This window comes from Oncorhynchus keta, chromosome 8, assembly GCF_023373465.1.
Source record: "Oncorhynchus keta strain PuntledgeMale-10-30-2019 chromosome 8, Oket_V2, whole genome shotgun sequence".
NCBI lineage: Eukaryota > Metazoa > Chordata > Actinopteri > Salmoniformes > Salmonidae > Oncorhynchus > Oncorhynchus keta.
In genome coordinates, this window is record NC_068428.1 from 4,297,914 (window position 1) to 4,320,931 (window position 23,018).

General features: G+C 43.9%; 1 protein-coding gene across 1 annotated transcript; it reads left to right on the top strand.

Moving 5' to 3' along the window:
• Nucleotides 1-2,432: 2,432 nt before the first annotated feature.
• On the top strand, nucleotides 2,433-22,591 carry nt5e (5'-nucleotidase, ecto (CD73)). The gene is made up of 9 exons (XM_035774461.2): nucleotides 2,433-2,825; nucleotides 9,751-9,973; nucleotides 10,464-10,652; nucleotides 11,788-11,985; nucleotides 17,859-18,013; nucleotides 18,106-18,214; nucleotides 18,402-18,551; nucleotides 18,772-18,972; nucleotides 21,681-22,591. Exons 1-9 carry the CDS (start codon nucleotides 2,493-2,495, stop codon nucleotides 21,842-21,844), a joined length of 1,722 nt encoding a protein of 573 aa, XP_035630354.1. The 5' UTR covers nucleotides 2,433-2,492; the 3' UTR covers nucleotides 21,845-22,591.
• Nucleotides 22,592-23,018: the final 427 nt, after the last annotated feature.

Consider the following 23,018-nt stretch of genomic DNA (forward strand, 5'->3'; position numbering starts at 1 on the left):
CCTCCAATACCCTACTCAAAACATTGGATGCAGTGTATCACAGTGCAATCTGTTTTGTCACCAAAGCCCCATATACTACCTACCATTGCGACCTGTACACTCTCGTTGGCTGGCCCTCGCTTCATACTCATAGCCAAACCCACTGGCTCCATGTCATCTACAAGACCCTGATAGGTAAAGTCCCCCCTAATCTCAGCTCGCTGGTCACCATAGCATCTCCCACCTGTAGCACACGCTCCAGCAGGTATATCTCTCTAGTCACCCCCAAAACCAATTCTTTCTTTGGCCGCCTCTCCTTCCAGTTCTCTGCTGCCAATGACTGGAACAAACTACAAAAATCTCTGAAACTGGAAACACTTATCTCCCTCACTAGCTTTAAGCACCAACTGTCAGAGCAGCTCACAAATTACTGCACCTGTACATAGCCCGCCTATAATTTAGCCCAATCTCTTTCCCAACTGTATTTAATTTATTTATTTTGCTCCTTTGCACCCCATTATTTGTATTTCTACTTTGCACATTCTTCCATTGCAAAACTACCATTCCAGTGTTTTACTTGCTATATTGTATTTACTTTGCCACCATGGCCTTTTTTGCCTTTACCTCCCTTCTCACCTCATTTGCTCACATTGTATATAGACTTGTTTATACTGTATTATTGACTATATGTTTGTTTTACTCCATGTGTAACTCTGTGTCGTTGTATCTGTCAAACTGCTTTGCTTTATCTTGGCCAGGTCGCAATTGTAAATGAGAACTTATTCTCAACTTGCCTACCTGGTTAAATAAAGGTGAAATAAATAAATAAATAAAATAAAACATATGGTGGCCTAACATGGATAAGGAAATAGAAAACAAAGTGAAATCATGTTCTGAGTGCCAGATCAACCCTTTAGATGGCGCCACTACATCTGTGTGAGTGGCCTGATCGCCCATGGTCCAGGCTGAAAATAGACTTTGCAGGCCCTTTTATGTTCCTTGTCATGGTGGACGCGCACTCCAAGTGGCTGGAGGCTCACATCATGAGCAACATCGCAACGACCACAACCATCGGAAAGCTTCGGCAGGCGTTTGTAACCTGCTTGACTCTCGTGTCCGACAACGCCACCTTTACCTGTGATTTGTTCCAAGAATTCATGCGGAAAAACAGGATTCGCCATGTCCGAGTGCGCCATTTCATCCGGCCTCAAGCAGCTTAGAGCAGGCTGTGCAGACACTGAAAGAGGGGCTCAAAACGATGACTGGGGGAACCATTACAACTAAGCTCTCTCAGTTCCAGTACCGCATCATACCACAAACAACAAGACAGGCTCCAGCTGAGATACTGATGGGCAGAAAGCCAAACGCTCACCTGGATGTACTATGTCCAGACATCAAAGCACGAGTGGACTGGAAGCAGGAGAAACAAAAAGAAAGACATGACCACCTTGTGAGGGAGATACATTTAAAACCCAATGACACTGTCTACATCCGCAACTTCACAAGCAGCCAACGTTGGTTGCCAAGTACCATTCTGAGTCAGAGTGGCCCAGTCTCCTTTGTGGTCAAACTGACTGATGGTCGATTCATGCGCAGACACCGGGATCACATTCACCTGTGCTATGACAAAGAAAATGCCATGTTTTCAGACGGAACAGCTACGGGTGGTAGTATACAAGTGGAAACCCCACAGGAAACAGTTAATGAGGAACAGGGGCATTCAGTGGTTCTTGCAGAGGGTAATGGACTTCCTCTAACAAACACCTAACCAGCTCCTGTGGCCTCAGACCCAGCTCCACTGGGACACGGCCTACCCGTGTGTTGTTGCACACCAGGAGTACAGTGCAGATCACAGCGTAGTCACGAGCCTCCTGAAAGACGAACTCTGTAGTTGAGACGAAGAGGCTTGTGGTGTTAGTGTTTGGAACAGCAGACTTAGTGGAAAATAAATAAGGAATGTCAATTTTCGTTTGTTTACATTTACAGTAACACTAGCAGAAGTTCTAAAATGTTGAAAAGAAAACACTGATGGTGTTTACTTGTTAATCATATGTTCTTTTCTCACAGGGGGATTGAAATTAAGGGGGGAGAAGTGTTATAGTGTGGACATTATATAAATAATTACATTGAATATGTTATTGTACTTACCTGCAATATAGTATGATTACTATTCATGTGTCCATGGTTATTGACATTGGCCTTGACGTTTCCCATTTGATGATGTCATCACCCAGAGTTGTACCTGTTCAATGCGATGATTGAGTGGGCTGTATAACTTTGCTGTGTTTGTGGATGGCTGTATACCTTTTAATAGGGTGGAAGTAATTGAATTGCGTGTGGGCATTCCTTGTCAAGTTACCGCACACTGTAAACACATAAACCAACCCAAGCTATGTAAATGATATGCTACGATTGGAGAAGAACACCCCTTCTTTTGTCCACGCCTTCTGGTGCAGTCAATGTACGGGTGAACGAACTTCTGTGTTCTAATACAGTGCGCTGTCAACGACAAGATGGCAGTGAGTGAGTCTATGAAGGGTCTTCTACTCTACCTCTGCATCTGTAGTCATGTTTCTACTGTGGAAGCGTGGGAACTCACCCTGCTTCACACCAACGACGTCCACGCAAGGGTTGAGGAGACGAGCAACAGTTACGGCAAATGCACCAAGCCTCCGTGTTTTGCCGGTGTGGCAAGGAGGTTTACGAAAATACAGGAGATCCGGAGCCGGGAGAAGAACGTGATGCTGCTGGACGCAGGCGACCAATTTCAGGGAACCGTTTGGTTTAATGTATATAAGGGAGCCGAGGCTGCCTATTTTATGAATAAACTTGGCTACGATGCGATGGTAAGCAGTTCACATCATTCCAGTAGAATATTAATGTGGGCGACTGTATCATTTCATAACGGAGGATGCTCTCTGGGTGACCACATTTAAAATACCCATATGCGGGACAACAGAATGATTTGGCACGACATTCTCCGGACACTATCACTATTTCAAAATAGTCCATCATCACTGTCAATCGTGAATGATAATTCTTCACGTTTTACGGTGAAACGTCCAAACATCATCTGCATGCCAGTTTCATGGGAATATCTGCATTTAGAATTTGTGAGCAAATTCGAGCAGATGGTTTTAACCTTCCAGTATTTTTATTCAGCTATCTAGCTAACCATCCTAAAATCTCATAACTGAGGTGGTGTTTTTGGTGTAACAGTAACGTTATACTATGCTGTTAAATTTGTATCCGATATGTTGAATACTAATGAATCATTATGATCTTCCAAGACATTGATTCAGCTTTGATCAAACTTTACTAAAGGACCACAATTGTGAGAAGTGGCGGTGCGACGCAACCCCTGCTCAGCTGTATTGAACGAGCTAATTGAAGCGCACCAAGACTAGCCTACTCATTTGCCTCGGGCAAAACTTAAAGACGCAGAATATTGATCCCATGTGTGGCAGTTTTATGAAAATCTGGAAATATGTGGCCAAGGAAACATGTTCTGGTTGGTGTTAGGAAATGATCATTTTTAAAACGGGATTGAGTGAAGTAGCGGAAAATGATGATTGATCAACTAATTAGCTACCCTCACAAATTTGAAGAAATTACCTTATATACCATCTTTCAGTTACTTACTTAGGTAGCTCTTCGTCACAAGCACGCGTTTTGTAAGTATTATTGTTAGGCGGGACTGTCCTCTCCATGCGTAGCTGGAATTTACCCCGAAAGGATTTGAGAAATGTGATTGGTTGATATTGTCTGGCCTACCTCTCCTCTTGCACTTTGCAGGATATCAGATCTCAACAATGATTGGAAAAGTCGAACAACCTTTTTTTTTTTTTTTTACTTGAATATTTATTATTACAAATATCACAACTCAGAAAACAATGATCAATCAGTAAATCACATCTTTGGGACAAGTCGAACACAACCTTTCTTGAAAGTATGGATCGCGACGTGTCATAGTACATGTATAATTAGTTAGTGAATTGATTTGGCCAAGTGCAACTGCGGTCTCTGTTCAGTGCGCTCACTGCTAAGCAGCGGTCTCTGCTCAGTATGGTAGCTGCCGGTGTGCTTCTCGGTCTTTTTTTCTTGAGTGTTCTTGACGTTCACTCGGTGACAAGCTGCAGCGCTGTCGTTTAACAGCAGATGCGCTGTCAGCCACTGACTTGTCATTGCCACTCCCCAAATGGACTCATGCTAGCAACAAGTTCTGACAGCTCAATCGTCACGAAAAGGCAATAAATACACTGATGAGTTTCTCTCTTTCATACAAACGTTGAGAATTAACGAGGAGATCCCTCAATGTCATTTGTGCGGGGAAGTGCTTAGTTACTTATACGTAGGGAATTTCAGAACAGGGCAGAATGCGTCAGGAAACAGTGTTTCGACAGTGGAAAGTAGGTAAGCTGGCAAGGCATTGTTGTAATTTTATAAAAAGGTGATGATAATCAGAAATAAGGGAGTACTGTCTCAGTAGTATGTGCGAGTTTCTCTTTCAAACAGTTCCCTGGCCTTGTACACAGCTAATAGCTAACGTTAGGCAAAGCGAGTTAGCTAGCTACTGATAGCTCAACCCTAAGTAACAGTACAACTGAAGATGAAAAATGATCAAGCCTACTGTACATCTTACTGTAGAAATAGTTGGAAACAAGTCTAGGTTGGATCCGTTGCTGTCAAAATACAAGTCATTTTTATTCTGAACTGGAATAAACTGATTGAAGCAAGATACTTTGAGGCAAACACAGTTCTGGGTTGTTCATCTACAGCAGGAAGCTGTCTCCTGCCTAACTGAGAAAGCACAAGATGTTCTGGTCCTGTTTGACTCCACATGCCTATGTCAGTCAGGGATCTCAACATTACCAGTACCACATTCTTATGATACACTGCTCAAAAAAATAAAGGGAACACTAAAATAACACATTCTAGATCTGAATGAAAAACATTCTTAAATACCTTTTTCTTTACATAGTTGAATTGTGCTGACAAAAATCACACAAATTATCAATGGAAATCAAATGTATCAACCCATGGAGGCCTGGATTTGGAGTCACACAAAATTAAAGTGGAAAACCACACTACAGGCTGATCCAACTTTGATGTAATGTCCTTAAAACAAGTCAAAATTAGGCTCAGTAGTGTGTGTGGCCTCCACGTGCCTGTATGACCTCCCTACAACGCCTGGGCATGCTCCTTATGAGGTGGCGGATGGTCTCCTGGGGGATCTCCTCCCAGACCTGGACTAAAGCATCTGCCAACTCCTGGACAGTCTGTGGTGCAACGTGGCGTTGGTGGATGGAGCAAGACATGATGTCCCAGATGTGCTCAATTGGATTCAGGTCTGGGGAATGGGCAGGCCAGTCCATAGCATCAATGCCTTCCTCTTGCAGGAACTGCTGACACGCTCCAGCCACATGAGGTCTAGCATTGTCTTGCATTAGGAGGAACCCAGGGCCAACTGCACCAGCATATGGTCTCACAAGGGGTCTGAGGATCTCATCTCGGTACCTAATGGCAGTCAGGCTACCTCTGGCGAGCACATGGAGGGCTGTACGGCCCCCCAAAGAAAAGCCACCCCACACCATGACTGACCCACCGCCAAACCAGTCATGCTGGAGGATGTTGCAGGCAGCAGAACATTCTCCACGGAGTCTCCAGACGGTCACGTGCTCAGTGTGAACCTGCTTTCATCTGTGAAGAGCACAGGGCGCCCGTGGCGAATTTGCCAATCTTGGCGTTCTCTGGCAAATGAAAAACGTCCTGCACGGTGTTGGGCGGTAAGCACAACCCCCATCTGTGGATGTCGGGCCCTCATACCACCCTCATGGAGACCGTTTCTGACCGTTTGAGCAGACACATGCACATTTGTGGCCTGCTGGAGGTCATTTTGCAGGGCTCTGGCAGTGCTTCTCCTGCTCCTCCTTGCACAAAGGCAGAGGTAGCGGTCCTGCTGCTGGGTTGTTGCCCTCCTACGGCCTCCTCCACATCTCCTGATGTACTGGCCTGTCTCCTGGTAGCGCCGCCATGCTCTGGACATTATGCTGACAGACACAGCAAACCCTCTTGCCACAGCTCGCATTGATGTATCATCCTGGATGAGCTGCACTACCTGAGCCACTTGTGTTGGTTGTAGACTCCGTCTCATGCTACCACTAGAGTGAAAGCACCGCCAGCATTCAAAACTGACCAAAACATCAGCCAGGAAGCATAGGAACTGAGAAGTGGTCTGTGGTCCCCACCTGCAGAACCACTCCTTTATTGGGGGTGTCTTGCTAATTGCCTATAATTTCCACCTGTTGTCTATTCCATTTGCACAACAGCATGTAAAATGTATTGTCAATCAGTGTTGCTTCCTAAGTGGACAGTTTGATTTCACAGAAGTGTGATTGACTTGGAGTTACATTGTGTTGTTTAAGTGTTGCCTTTATTTTTTTGAGCAGTGTATATTTAAGCAATATATGGCCAATATGTGGTATATGGCCAATATACCATGGCTAAGGGCTGTTGTCAAACACAACAGTGCCTGGCTACAGCCCTTAGCCATATGCCACAAACCCCCGAGGTGCCATATTGCTATTATAAACTGGTTACCAAACTGGTTAAACTAATTACCAATGTAATTAGAGCAGTAAAAATGCATGTTTTGTCATACCTGTGGTATATGGTCTGTTATACCACAGCTGTCAGCCAATCAGCATTCAGCGCTCGAACCACCCGGTTTATAAATATTTTTAAATTAAGTGGACACTTCTGATGACGTTTGACAAGTATACACTGCTCGCAAGGGGGCGAGGTAGGAAGGAAGGAAGGATTTATTTTTAAATGAACCACCCTTTGACGGAAATCGACGACTCGTTCATCCCTCTGATTGCGTTTTCAGCCACTGGTATAACTTGCGCTACAGTCAATTATGAGTGCATATCTACTTATATTAAATATATAATTATTAATATACGTATAACGAGCAAATAAATTAGCTAACTAACGTTAGCCTGCCCAGCTGGAACTTCTGAAGGAAAATGTTTTATTTCTACACTTTCCAAAAGATAACCAAACAAAAACAAACTTTTTACATAGTAGCAACATTTCTAACTTATTGGCATTCGTTTTTACTTACACTTGCATGTTGACTTCTCCATTGATGTTTAAGTTTTCGCAGACTTTTCTTAGCGGAGGTACCATTGTCGCGGATTGAATTATGGGGCGTTTCAGGCCCGGAGTGAACATAATTGTACACTCGCAAAGCCGACTGAAAACGAGGACTGAGGGGCTTACTTTGCAAACTTCCCTTGCTTGGCTAATCATTTGGACCACCCTCCAAGATGGCGATGGAGATTTCCCCCAAGGGCATAAGGCGAGGGTAAGTGGGTGTGTCTTAAGTGTTTGGACCACAAACTGGGGAACGTAACACCTTCAAACAGGTCAACATTCACAAAGCTGCAGGGCCAGAAGCATTAACAGGACGTGTACTCAAAGTATGCGCTGACCAACTGGCAAGTGTCTTCATTGACATTTTCAACCTCTCCCTGACCAAGTCTGTAATACCTACATGTTTCAAGCAGACCACCATAGTCCCTGTGCCCAAGGAAGTGAAGCTAACCTGCCTAAATGATTACCACCCCGTAGCACTCATGTCGGTAGCCTTGAAGTGCTTTGAAAGGTTGGTCATGGCTCACATCAACAGCATCCTCCCGGATACCCTAGATCCACTCCAATTCGCATACCGCCCCAACAGCTCCACAGATGACAATCTCAATCGCACTCCACACTTTCCCACCTGGACAAAAGGAACACCTATGTGACAATGCTGTTCATTGACTACAGCTCAGAGGTCAACACCATAGTGGCCACAAAGCTCATCACCAAGCAAGGACCCTGGAACTAAGCAACCCCCTCTTCAACTGGATCCCGTGCTTCCTGACGGGCCGCCCACAGGTGATAAGGTTAGGCAACAACATGTCTGCCACGCTGCTCCTCAGTACTGGGGCCCCTTCTGTACTCCCTGTTCACCCGCGACTGCATGGCCAAGCACGACTCCAACACCATCATCAAGTTTACTGACGACACAACAGTGGTAGGCCTGATCAATGATAACGATGAGACAGCCTATAGGGAGGAGGTCCGAGAACTGGCAGTGTGGTGCCAGGACAACAACCTCTTCCTCAATGTGAGCAAGACAAAGGAGCTGATCGTAGATTACAGGAAAAAGCGGGCCGAACAGGCCCCCATTCTCATTGACGGGGCTGTAGTGGAGCAGGTTGAAAGCTTCCTTGGTGTCCACATCACCAACTATCATGGTCCAAACATAACAAGACAGTCGTGAAGAGGGCCCACCAAAACCTTTTCCACCTCAGGAGACTGAAAAGACTTGGCATGGGACCCCAGATCCTCAAAACGTTCTACAGCTGCACCATCGAGAGCATCCTGACCGGTTGCATCACCGCCTGGAATGACAACTGTTCGGCATCTGACCGTGAAGCGCTACAGAGGGTAGTGCGTACGGCCCAGTACATCATTGGGGCAAGCTTCCTGCCACCCAGGACCTATATAATAGGCGGTGTCAGAGGAATGCCCATAAAATTATCAGAGACTCCAGTCACCCACGTCATAGACTGTTTTCTCTGCTACCGCACGTCAAGTGTTACCGGAGCGCCAAGTCTAGGACCAAAAGGCTCCTTAACAGCTTCACTGGGGCCAAGCTTCCTGCCACCCAGGACCTATATAATAGGCGGCGTCAGAGGAAAGCCCATAAAATTATCAGAGACTCCAGTCACCCACGTCATAGACTGTTTTCTCTGCTACCGCACGTCAAGTGTTACCGGAGCGCCAAGTCCAGGACCAAAAGGCCCCCCCCCCCATTTGTTTTGTACACTGCTGCTACTCAAAGTTTATTATCTATGCACAGTCACTTCACCCCTACCTAAATGTATAAATTACATCAACTAACCTGTAACCCCACACACTGACTTGGTTACAGTACCCCCTATATATATAGCCTCGTTATTTTATTGTTATTTGTTTTATTTTTTACTTTAGTTTATTTTGTAAATATTTTCTTAACTCTTCTTGAACTGCACTGTTGGTTAAGGGCTTGTAAGTAAGCATTTCACGGTAAGGTCTACACTTGTTGTATTCGGCGCATGTGACAGTTTGATTAGATTGAATTATCAGGTAGAACAGAAAACCAGCAGGCTCCGGATCGCCATAGGGTAAGAGATGAGTACCCTGCCCTATACAGTGCACTACGTTTGACCAGGGGCCTTTTTATTAAAAGTAGTACACTATAAAGAGAATAAGAACAGGGTGCCATTTGGGATCCACCCTGGTGTGTAGAGATATATTTTCCGTAGGGTCTTTAGGGATAGGGTACTCCGCGGTGTATTAATCTGTGACGTACAAGGGACAAGTAGCCTGGAGCAAGGTGTCAATGTGGTGGACAAGACAAGTCCAGACAAAGGTCTTCAATTCTCAGTGTGACATTGTCTGGGAAAAATTGAAGCCATATTCATAATATGGTCAGGAAGCCTACCCCAGGAGGACGCTAATTAGTTATGTATAAAACAAATAATATATATATTTTTCTTTCCATCAGTTGTTAGTGGACATGCACTTACGTAGCAATTAGATGAAGAAAAACATTAGATAGACTCATCTAAAATGGACTTGGCAGCACAATAACACCAGAACAGTATGGTTGGTTCAACATTGTTGTTAATCGGGAAATATTGTGGTTGACCTTTGCCTTTGTTTGTAACTTTATAGGCTCTGGGGAATCATGAGTTTGACAATAACGTGGAGGGACTTATCAAGCCGTTTCTCCAGGAGGTGAAGTGCACAGTCCTCAGTGCTAACATCAAAGCAGATGACACACTTGCCCCACACATCAGCGGGCTTTATTTCCCATATAAGATATTTGATGTTGGCTCTCAGAAAGTGGGCGTGGTTGGATACACTTCAAAGGAAACACCTGCCCTGTCACAAACGGGTACAATTATGTTTTGACTTGATTACGGTTTTGATTGAAGTTTTAGCTTCTCCTCACCCCCCCCCTCTATTAATGTATCTTCCTTCTCTCCTCAATCCTTTTATTCTCCCTCTATTCAGTTTCATATTCATGCATTCGCTCCTCTCCTACTCTCGTCACAATAATCCATATTGATTGCTCTGTCTAGGTTGCTTCATGTTTGCTTCCAATATTTACACTATGATTTTAATAATGCCTTCCTCTAGATCAGGGTTTCTCAAACTCGGTCGTCGGGACCGCAAGGGGTGCACGTTTTGTTTTTTTGCCATAGCACTACACAGCTGATTCAAATAATGAACTAATCGCCAAGCTTTGATCATTTGAATCAGCTGTGTAGTGTTAGGGCAAAAAACAAAATGTGCACCACTTGGGGTCATAAGGAGTGAGTTTGGGAAACATTTAAATAATTCCCCTGATATAAAATGTATTTTTGTTCCTCATTCTGTTGCAGGACCTAACTTAGTGTTTGAGGATGAGATTGATGCCCTTCAGCCCCAGGTCGACAAACTCATCACCCTGGGGGTCAACAAGATCATCGCCCTCGGTCACTCTGGCTTCGTTACGGACAAAGAAATAGCCAGAAGGGTGAAGGGCGTGGATGTGGTCATTGGAGGACACAGCAACACATTTCTGTACACAGGTACGGTATGCAGTGTTTACTACAGACTACTTTTGTTTAATATTTACAATCATAGTAATTTCATCTGCCAGCCAGGGCTCTCTCTGAGCTTGGGGACGAGGTTACAATCTCTATGATTGTATTTCATCCTAACACCATCATTTTTTAACTGTCATAAGTTTTTGTAAGGAATTGTGGAACCTACAGTTGATTCCCAAACTGAACATGCATATGTCCCTGGATGTCTTCAGTTTTCCTTCCTTACAAGCGATCCAACCATGAAATCATATAATGGAAAAACAGACTGGAAATATAATTGGAAGCATCTGTGGTCTCACTCTAACCACAGCACCATAGAAACTCAAACAACAAGCACATAAATTCTGCCTTCAGTCCAGAAGGAAGAAGGCTTACTAATAACTCAACCAACAACCACACCATGCTGTTTTTACCACACAGGCAGTATATTACTTTATGCCTCAGCAGCTCTTGGTCTGTGATTTGAGGGATCCACATCCTTAATTAGTGCAATATCAAAAAGCTGGAACAATGAGTATCTGCCACCTGTCGTACCTGATGCCGATCCTGGCCTTTTGTTTTTGTGTGTGTCCCAAATGGCACTCCCTACAAAGAGATTAGGGTGCCATTTGGGATGTAGCCACAGTTAGCTTGTGCCGTGCTGAGCTTTTTCCACAACAGCAGCCATGATTCATATTGGTTAGAATCGGTGCACTGGCTGGTTCCCATGCTTGCAAGTTCAGTACCTATGCTATGCTGCTGCTTCTTTTTTTAAAGAGCGAGGACTCTGTGATGGCTATAAGGATTCCCTTTGATGTGAGGCCTACACTTTAGAACAGTTCACTAAACCACAAACAGTAAGCCCTTTGTTCAGTAATTCTGCCTGGAAAGTCAGTGTAGTTCAGGCTGATGTGGTGAGAAAGTAAGAACATAAGAATCCAAGAAGTCGATGGCCTGGATTCATTCTGTTATACAGCAGCTAATTGAAACCCAGTTGATATCTTAATGCATTCATACAGTTATTTAGGCGTTGTTTAATTGCTAGGCTATTTTCTTAAGCATGATTACAATGCGACTGATGCTTGATATGGAAAACCATTCATTTAATTCCATTGTTTACATTCACTGTTTTCGATAGGAGAGAAACCTTCCTCTGAGGTTCCGGCAGGTCCTTACCCCGTCATGGTGAAATCAGAGGAAGGGCGGGACGTCCCTGTGGTGCAGGCCTTTGCTTTTGGGAAATATCTGGGTTACCTGAAGGTGACATTTGATGAGGCTGGTAATGTGGTCCAGGCCACAGGCAACCCCATCCTGCTGGACAGCTCTGTACCAGAGGGTGAGTACAGTACTACTGAGTAAAATGAGGTGAAGTTGCCAGTAAGTGTGTCTTAAATGGCACCCTATTCTCTACAGCAGGGGTGTCAAAGTCAAATGGACGGAGGGCCAAATAAAAAATGTAGCTACAAGCCGAGGGCCGGACTGTTCGAATGTTCATTGAAAAATTTTTAAATGACGCATATAGTCTAGTGAACCTAATTGAACCTACTGAAAACCTAACAAATATATTCCAATATGATCAGATAAATAAAGCAATATTTTCTTATGGCTCTGTCAGTAATCTTTAATTTTCAACAGACACAAAAGACAAATTTCCTTTATATAAAAATCCCCATAACATGAACATTAAATGAAAGAAACCGGTATTCAAGGCACCATCAGTAGCCTATATTTTCTATTTTAGCAAAAGTGGGCTAAATTTACTTCAAAGAAAAAAACAATAATAGCAATTTTCTATCATCCACTCAACTGAAATATTTTTAAAATATAATTGGATTGAAATACAATAAAATAAAGTGCAAAAATCTATTAATCAAAAACAACACTTTGTTTAAGGAGAAGTAACATGCAGTGAAAACAAATATTAAACTTTAACTTTTAAACTTGAACTGAGTAAAAACTCTAAATATGTGATTGCACAGTAATGTTCACTTGTTTGAGGTTGAGGGTGATACTTGGTGGTGTCCCATCTTTTCCACAAGTTCATCAATGTTCGGGGTAAGGCTCTGAGCTGAGGAAATCCTCAGAATTGAGTGGAGGTGTTCAGCAGTAAGTCGACTTCTGTGTGATGTTTTGTTCAAGTTCATCAAAGAAAACAGTTGTTCACACAGGTATGTGCTGCCAAACATAGACAACGTTTGAGCAGCCTGGATGCGCAGCTGGGGCATTGTGTCGGGGAGGAAACGGGCGAACTCCGCAGCACCCACTGCCGCATATTTTGCCCTCAGTGCATCATTGCATTGGAGGTCAATCAACTCCATTTGGAGGTTTGGTGGTGAGCTTTCCACGTCAACAGCAAATGGGTTACCGAGCAGTTCCAACCTGCTTTTTGTGCTTCAAAGTCAGCAAATCGGCGTCGAAAGTCAGCGGCAAGCATACCTATTTTATCAGCCAACTGTGCGCTCGGGAACGCACTGGTAGAGAGCTTCTCTTTCATGGTCTGGCAGCTGGGAAAGTGGCTCAAATTTTCTTTCCGCATCTGCGTCTCCCACAGAGTCAGTTTGGTTTTAAATGCCTTCACTGTACTGTACATATCAGAGATGACACGATCCCGACCCTGCAGCTGCAAGTTCATTGCATTCAGATGACTCGTAATGTCACACAGAAAAGCCATTTCACACAGAAACATTTCGTCTCGGAGTTGTGTTGTGTCTTTCCCTTTGCTGTCCAAGAACAGACAAATCTCCTCACGAAGCTCGAAACATCTTTGAAGCACCTTTCCCTGGCTTAGCCATCGCACCTCTGTGTGATAAGGCAAATCACCATGCTCCGTTTCTAACTCCGTCAGAAATGCCTTGAACTGGCGGTGATTCAAACCTTTGGCTCTGATAAAGTTAACTGTGCGCGTGATGATGCTCATTACATGCTCCATTTTCAAGGCTTTACCGCACAACGCTTCCTGGTGTATGATACAATGATAAGCTGTCAGCTCACCTGTCGCGTTTTCCTCTTGCATCTTTTCCCGTATCTTCGCCACCAGTCCGCTCCTGTGTCCACACATCGCAGGTGCTCCGTCGGTTGTCAAACCCACGAGTTTTTCCCAAGGCAGCTCCATCTCATTTACACATCTTGACACCTCTTCATACAAATCATGCCCCGTAGTTGTGCCATGCATAGGACGTAAAGCCAAAAGCTCCTCTGTCACGCTTAGGCTGGAGTCCACTCCGCGGATGAAAATTGACAACTGGGCAATGTCAGAAATGTCGGTGCTCTCATCCACAGCCAAGGAATATGCAATGAAATCTTTTCCCTTTTTCACAAGCTGCTCTTTTAGATTGATGGACAACTGGTCTACTCTCTCGGCAATGGTGTTTCTGCTCAGACTCACATTTAAAAAGAGTTGCCTCTTTCTGGGCAAACTTCGTCACAAACTTTAATCATGCAGTTTTTGATGAAATCCCCTCCGTAAATGGCCGGGCTGATTTAGCGATCTCTTCTGCCAAAATAAAACTGGCCTTGACAGCAGCCTGGCCTTGTGATTTGGCTTTTTTGAACAGAGCCTGTCGAGATTTGAGGCCTCGTTTTAATTCCTCTGCCTTTTGTAGCCTTTGTTCCATGTCCATATTCTTGTTTTTGTCCGCGTGTTTCGTTTCATAATGTCGTCTCAGATTATACTCTTTCAGTACCGCCACACTTTCTCCACACAGAAGACACACAGGTTTTCCAGCTACCTCCGTGAACAAATACTCCGACTCCCACCTTGTTTGAAACCCCGGTTCTCAGTGTCCACCTTCCGTTTTGCCATTTTTGATGGGTATCTGAAAGTTAATTTTACTGTGATGCTGACAACTGCTGTGCCAATAAATATTGAAATGAAGCAGCCTACTGCTCGGTGCGTCACCGTTGCATTGTGGGAAATGTAGTATTGGTGCGTGTAAAAGATCTGCGGGCTGCCGGCTTGCTGCGGTCTGCGGGCCGGTTCTAATAATAAATCAAGATCATCCCAGGGGCCGTAAAAAACCTTCTCGCGGGCCGGATGTGGCCCGCGGGCCTTGACTCTGACATATGTGCTCTACAGTATATAGTCCACTACTTTTGAACAGAGCCCTATTGGCCCTTATCAAAAGTAGTATAGGAAATAGGGTGCCATTTTGGACCTACACAGTGAAATGGGCATCCGTTTGCATCAGCAGTGCTCCTGTTTATCTTATCACTTGTGAAGGAAGTGTGAAAATAGCACGTTTGGTTTTCTTGACTCTGTGTAGCATGGTGATACTGTCTTATGTTTTGTAATCATTTGAATCTCTGGTGGAGAACACCACTGAACATTACTGTGGACACATACCATTGACTTTCTACTTCAAGCTTTTATTTCATATTTACTAATTCAATGAGAATGTGTTTCGCTTAAGCATGAGTTCACTGTTACCAATCTGCTATTTATTAGAATTTTTAACGTGAAGACTACGTCAGTTTCAGTACCACTATCAGTATATTTTTTATTAATGTATAAAAGTTCAACTTTATATAGTAGGGTTGTTCCACAAATTTAGTGCCTTTTGCGTTCCTTTCATATTATGTCTCTCTGATAAGCTACCCAGGAAAAGGCTGAAAATAGCCCATATTGATATGTAGCCATATAAGGTTCATGAAATCAATAACTTGGTATCATCAGATAACAGTCATGTATTAGCCATCGCTTAGATAATTAATTTGATGCATCAGTAGCAATACAAGGATATAACATTTATAGAAGAGACAGAAATGCTTATGGGGGAGGTGTTGCTGTATATATTCAGAGCCATATCCCTGTAATGTTTAGAGAAGATCTCATGTCAAGTGTTATTGAAGTGCTGTGGTTGCAGGTTCACTTGGCACATCTAAAGCCTTTTCTTTTGGGGTGTTGCTACAGGCTAACAGTCAGTATCTAAATAATATGTGAAATGCTTGATAATGTATGTAAACCGAGAGGTCTACTTTCTTGGGGACCTGATTTTTCATCAAGCTGTCCGCTCAAGAGGAAGCTTCTCACTGTAACCAGTGTCTGTAATCTGGTTCAGGTTATTAATCAACCGCTACAGGAACAAGATCATCCACATGTTTCGATCACATTTGTACTAATACTGTAGAACTTTGCGCTAAAGCTGTACCCGTACCTATTGGATGCAGTGATCACAATATAGTGGCTAAATCCAGGAAAGAAACAATGTTGAAATTCCCAAATTGTTTGCCTAGTCAATTTACACACAGCTCTGACACACACTTAACCCACCAGACATTCCACAAGGGGTCTTTTCTTAGTCCCCAAATCCAGAACAAATTCAAGAAAACGTACAGTATTATTATTGCATGGAACTTCCTTCCCGTATTGCTCAAATAAACAGCAAACCTGTTGTTTTTTTAAGATAAAGCAACACTTCGTGGCCCAACGCCTCTCCCCTATTTGACCTAGATAGTTTGTATGCATTGATATGTAGGCTACATGTGCCTTTAAAAAAAAAATGTAGTTCTGTCCATGAGCTGTTCTTGTATAATGATCTGTATTATGTTTTGTGTGGACCCCAGGAAGAATAGCTGCTGCTTTTGCAACAGCTAATGGGGATCCTCATAAAATACCTTTGATATTGCATTTTAAAAGCCTGTTCTGTTAAATGAAGTGCACTTTAACATAGTCACATGGAGAATTCAATAAATACTTTATGAATAAAGGCTTGCTAAAGTGCCAACATTCAGCATCAGTCAAACCGGTCACTTCTAGGAAGATTTCAATCCACTGTCTCCAAGTTTCACCACCATTGTAAAGCCCTAGTTATTTATTTTCTTTGACAGTCACTTCTGAAGATGACTATTTCATGTGATTAGTGATTCATTTACATCTGACCCTTATTTTAAGGTGAACTGAACTCTCGTTTTAAAAAGGTGAAACTATTCCATTGAACATCTAATAGTCAAATCACAGAGTAAAAGCAGGTGAGCAAGTTCTACTATTTTTTTTTTTGGCCATTTTCTTGTGGAAAACTGAACATGTCAACCTAGTTACCACAGTGGATCTGGACCGATTCCGGCTGAGAGTCAGACTCTGCCGACAGTCTGGGCCGCCTTTGGCAGTATTGCTTATGGTTAGGATGCAGGGATTTGAACTCACACCGGAATCGGCCTGAGTTATCTGGCCCAAATGTATTACTTGGGGCTCGGGCCTACTCTCTGGCAGATGAGTACACGGGCTGCTTTATATAAATAACATTTCAATAGAAAAATACATACTCAATGTTTGATAAAAAAATACAATAATTATAATTAATTTCTTTAAGAGTCCTGTTTTAAGTAGTATTTTGATGCTTTGTGCAAGGCAATTGATACGCATTAACTTTGTGGCTGGAGCCTCCCGGGTCGGGGAGCGGTCTAAGACAATGCATCGCAGCGCAAACTGCTTGCCAAAGATGCTAGTTCGATACTCGTGCCGGCCACGACCAGGAGACCCATGAGGCAACGTACAATTGGCCCGGAGTCGTCCGAGTTAGGGGAGGGTTTGGCCGGCCAGGATGTCCTTGTGCTGTAGCGACTCCTGTGGCGGGCCAGGAGCATGCGCGCTGACATGGTCACCAGGTGTACGGTGTTTCCTCCGACATACTTTTTTTGTTTGTTGGGTGGATGGGTATAATTTATGCATAAAATGTATAATAGTAATTTAAATGACTAAATTTGGGTAATTTTGTATACATTTAAATTTGCATCGGGACACTTCTGGTGCAATCCTGGTAAAATGCCGGCAAAGTTGACTGAATTTCCAGTAGATGGAAATGGGCCGATTCTGGGCAGTCATTAATTTTGATTCCAGGCTAAGTCCAACATCCGATTCTGGGCCGACTCAATCAGTTCCAGCTCCCCAGAAGAGGTCTAGTTTTGGGCCGAATTGTTTGTAAAGTTTTTTTCCCCCCCATTGCTAGCTGGGTACCCATAAACTAGAAATGTTTTAAATCTGTGTTTTGTGAAGCTTGCATTCAATTGACACTCTGTTGCACACAAGCTTCCATTCCCCGTGTCACAAGTTTCTTTATCATCAATAGTAATTTTATTTAACCTCTTGAGATGGGGAAAACAAGGCATTTTAAAATGTATCATGACCGAATGTTAAATTGAGGTGAAACCAAGTTACACTTCTCAAAAGGCACCGAATTAACCCAGTAACTGCATCTGATTTCCTCTTGTCAGACCCCAGTATTCTTGCTGACGTAAACGAGTGGAAAAAGGCCCTGGCAAATTACTCCTCCCAGTATGTGGGGGAGACCCTGGTGTATCTCAATGGAACGTTTGAAGAGTGCAGGTTCCGAGAGTGCAACCTGGGAAACCTAATCTGCGACGCTATGGTGAGTTAGTAGTACGCAGGACAGCTACCCAAACCTGGTACCTTTTCGGTCAGTCTGTAGCCTACTGATGAAATCCTGTTATTTTGCTGTAGGTACACCACAACATTAAATATGCAGATGAGCTTCAGTGGAACCATGTCAGCTCCTGCATCGTCCAAGGGGGATCAATACGGTCATCCATAGATGAACGCAGCCGAAATGGTGCGTTTGCCTTATGGGGCTGTTTCCTGGACTACAGCAGAAAATTCAATGGAGATTCTCCATTGAGCTTGTTTTTTGTTGTTGTCCAGGACTAGGCTTAATCTGTGTCCAGGAAACCAGCCTTGTGTTTGCCATTTCTGGGGTTTTCTCCCTCAATGTGGAAACTGATTGAAATGTATTTTGTTAGGTTCCATCACGATGGAAGACCTAATTGCTGTGTTGCCATTTGGAGGCACCTATGATCTGGTGCAGCTGAAGGGCTCCACTCTGAGGAAAGCTTTTGAGCACTCTGTCAGGAGATATGGAGGGAACACAGGGGAATTCCTTCAAGTATCAGGTATCAGTCTCCATTTCATTTTCATTGGTAAAGAGGGTCATAATGTAACCTAAACCAGTTGACATCAGGCACTTGTCTCCAGCTATCTATCCCCAAGAACCTGTGCACCTACATTGAATTTACTATTGTTTTGCTTTTCCCCTCTTAGTCAAACCTACATGGAGAGGAATGAGGACAAGTGTTTTGGACTGACTTTATTTCACTCCTATAATCTCAATAGGATTCCATGTAGAGTATGATATGTCAAGGCCCCCAGGGGAGCGTGCCAGGAGTATCAGTGTGCTCTGTACGAACTGCCGGGTGCCCGTCTATGAGCCACTGGACAACAGCAGACTATACAAGGTGGTCCTGCCCTCCTACTTGGTGGAAGGAGGAGACGGATTCTCCATGATCAAAGAGGAGAAGCTGAAACACGACAGTGGTGAGCTCACAGAATTGAATAGATTAGAACACTAAGGGTGCCATTGGAGACAACCAATTCCCTGTATAGTGCACGAGGATTGGGGTCAATTCAGAAAGTAAACCAAATTCTACATTTTCCTCAAAGCATTGAGAATTTCAATGTACTTCCTGAATTGTCTGCAATGTAATTGACCCCAACCCTGTCATCCACTAAATAAGGAATTGGCCAGGGTGCCTTTAAGGACGCTGATAATATCTCTAGGGATGAGCTCCTTTCTGCAGACTCATAACTTCGTTCAAAAAATGCAGAACCAAGAACAGATACAGCCCTTGGTTCACTCCAGACCTGACTGCCCTCGGCCAGCACAAAAACATCCTATGGCGGACTGCAATAGCATCGAATAGCCCCCGTGATATGCAACTGTTCAGGGAAGTCAGGAACCAATACACGCAGTCAGTCAGAAGTTTGCATCCTGTAGCTCCAACTCCAAAAAGTTCTGGGACACTGAAGTCCATGGAGAACAAGAGCACCTCCTCCCAGCTGCCCACTGCACTGAGGCTAGGAAACACGGTCTCCACCGATAAATCCATGATTATCGAAAACTTCAATAAGCACTTCTCAACGGCTGGCCATGCCTTCCGCCTGGCTACTCCAACCTCGGCCAACAGCTCCGCCCCCCCCCGTAGTTCCTCACCCAAGCCTCTCCAGGTTCTCCTTTACCCAAATCCAGATAGCAGATGTTCTGAAAGAGCTGCAAAACCTGGACCCGTACAAATCAGCGGGGCTTGACAATCTGGACCCGCTATTTCTGAAACTATCTGCCGCCATTGTCGCAACCCCTATTACCAGCCTGTTCAACCGCTCTTTCATATCGTCTGAGATCCCCAAGGATTGGAAAGCTGCCGCAGTCATCCCCCCTCTTCAAAGGGGGAGACACCCTGGACCCAAACTGTTATAGACCTATATCCATCCTGCCCTGCCTATCTAAGGTCTTCGAAAGCCAAGTCAACAAACAGGTCACTGACCATCTCGAATCCCACCGTACCTTCTCCGCTGTGCAATCTGGTTTCCGAGCCAGTCACGGGTGCACCTCAGCCACACTCAAGGTACTAAACGATATCATAACCGCCATCGATAAAAGACAGTACTGTGCAGCCGTCTTCATCGACCTCGCCAAGGCTTTCGACTCTGTCAATCACCATATTCTTATCGGCAGACTCAACAGCCTCGGTTTTTCGGATGACTGCCTTGCCTGGTTCACCAATTACTTTGCAGACAGAGTTCAGTGTGTCAAATCGGAGGGCATGCTGTCCGGTCCTCTGGCAGTCTCTATGGGGGTGCCACAGGGTTCAATTCTCGGGCCGACTCTTTTCTCTGTATATATCAATGATGTTGCTCTTGCTGCGGGCGATTCCCTGATCCACCACTACGCAGACGACACCATTCTATATACTTTCGGCCCGTCATTGGACACTGTGCTATCAAACCTCCAAACGAGCTTCAATGCCATACAGCACTCCTTCCGTGGCCTCCAACTGCTCTTAAACGCGAGTAAAACCAAATGCATGCTTTTCAACCGATCGCTGCCTGCACCCGCATGCCCAACTAGCATCACCACCCTGGATGGTTCCGACCTTGAATATGTGGACATCTATAAGTACCTAGGTGTCTGGCTAGACTGCAAACTCTCCTTCCAGACTCACATCAAACATCTCCAATCGAAAATCAAATCAAGAGTCGGCTTTCTATTCCGCAACAAAGCCTCCTTCACTCACGCTGCCAAGCTTACCCTAGTAAAACTGACTATCCTACCGATCCTCGACTTCGGCGATGTCATCTACAAAATGGCTTCCAACACTCTACTCAGCAAACTGGATGCAGTCTATCACAGTGCCATCCGTTTTGTCACTAAAGCACCTTATACCACCCACCACTGCGACTTGTATGCTCTAGTCGGCTGGCCCTCACTACATATTCGTCGCCAGACCCACTGGCTCCAGGTCATCTACAAGTCCATGCTAGGTAAAGCTCCGCCTTATCTCAGTTCACTGGTCACGATGGCAACACCCATCCGTAGCACGCGCATCTCACTGATCATCCCTAAAGCCAACACCTCATTTGGCCGCCTTTCGTTCCAGTACTCTGCTGCCTGTGACTGGAACGAATTGCAAAAATCGCTGAAGTTGGAGACTTATCTCCCTCACCAACTTCAAACATCAGCTATCTGAGCAGCTAACCGATCGCTGCAGCTGTACATAGTCTATAGGTAAATAGCCCACCCATTTTCACCTTCCTCATTCCCATACTGTTTTTATTTATTTACTTTTCTGCTCTTTTGCACACCAATATCTCTACCTGTACATGACCATCTGATCATTTATCACTCCAGTGTTAATCTGCAAAATTGTATTATTCGCCTACCTCCTCATGCCTTTTGCACACATTGTATATAGACTCCCCATTTTTTCTACTGTGTTATTGACTTGCTAATTGTTTACTCCATGTGTAACTCTGTTGTCTGTTCACACTGCTATGCTTTATCTTGGCCAGGTCGCAGTGGCAAATGAGAACTTGTTCTCAACTAGCCTACCTGGTTAAATAAAGGTGAAATAAAATAAAATAAAAATGAACAGGAACCCCTTGAGCATTTTCTGTTGCCCAACTTATTTACCAGATAAGTTGTTGGTTAACTGGTTCATGGGGGTTGAAAATAGTTTATCTTACAGGTGACATGGACATTTCGGTGGTGGCCAGCTACATTACTGAGAGGAAGAAGGTGCACCCAGCTGTAGAAGGACGTATCAAGATTTCCAACTCAAATTCAGGAGGATCTGGACACACAACTCTAATCCTCATAGGGCTGGTGATGGCTCTGTCTAGGAGCCTATGAGATCCCTGCCTGCAACGCTAGCTCGCCATTGGACGTGTTCTTCTCAGCATCCAAGGGAAGAACTCAACTCTAGTTAGTCTAGTGAGAGTACAAATTAAGGACATTGGTGAAATATCCATTAACAAGGCACTTAGATATTTCTATATAAATACTGTAAATGACACTGGACTTCTCTAGACAGGTTTTGCTTTGTCAAGTCTCATGTACAGTAACTGCTGTCAAGCTCTTGCTTGGAATTTTGTTTATATAATAGTACCACATACAGTGCCAACATAAGCAAACTTAGATGACTACTGGCTGTTTTAATGTGTGCACTGTATGCTTGCTTAACCAGCATTAGTTTATGGGAGAAGATATACGAGCTCTGTTTTTAAGCTCTTTGGGACCAGAGAGGTATCTAGAAAGGAGATAAATGAGTTAGTCAACCTTTTGTAAATATTTATAGAATTCTTTACTATGGTCATGAATGCTATACTACTGTTTATTTATAGGATGGTATAAAATCTGATCAGGACTTTCCTAAAGTTGGTTAGCTTGTTTCAAATCTAAAGAAATACATTGAGAACCAGAGGTCATAAATTGAGTTTCAGTTGTGAAATGTTTTATTTGGCTTAGTTGTGATATTGAAATAAGCTTGGTAGTAGTACATTTAGACAGATGTCAATGTTTGTCTAGCAGATATTTGTGATTTAAAAGTTGATCTTGAACTAGCTCTCATGCAAAAAATAAAATGAGTAGTGTGGCTTTGCTGCTCTCACCATTGATCAGAACTGTTTAAGGCCACAGGAGTATTCTGAGGAAAAGGAACATTCTCTCTCAACCTCCCAAAGGCTTTATTCTTTACAGGGGCCAGCCATTCATCTCCACCCACCACTGGCACCGGGAATGCACGTGGTATTACCATGGAAAGTATCTCCTTTCCACAGTGGGAGAAACAAGATTCCAAGGGAGGGCAGATGGAAATCGTATTAGGTCATATGCAGGACACAACCTCAATTTAGAAAACTGAGAAGCCGACTTTAAACATGCTTCAGCCTGCATCTCTATTTTTACAGCACACAAATTAAACCATAGTTACGGTCGGGGAAGACCTCTTACATTGACACATCAAGAAAGGACCTCTGTGCAGCAAGGAATTATTTAAGCCAGATAAAATATGACATTTGACCACCCA

Coding starts and splice junctions, on each gene's coding strand:
- nt5e (XM_035774461.2), top strand. CDS start 2,493: ATGGCAGTGAGTGAGTCTATGAAGGGTCTTCTACTCTACCTCTGCATC. Junction 11,986..17,858: donor GGACAGCTCTGTACCAGAGG/GTGAGTACAGTA, acceptor TCCTCTTGTCAG/ACCCCAGTATTCTTGCTGAC. Junction 18,014..18,105: donor ACCTAATCTGCGACGCTATG/GTGAGTTAGTAG, acceptor ATTTTGCTGTAG/GTACACCACAACATTAAATA.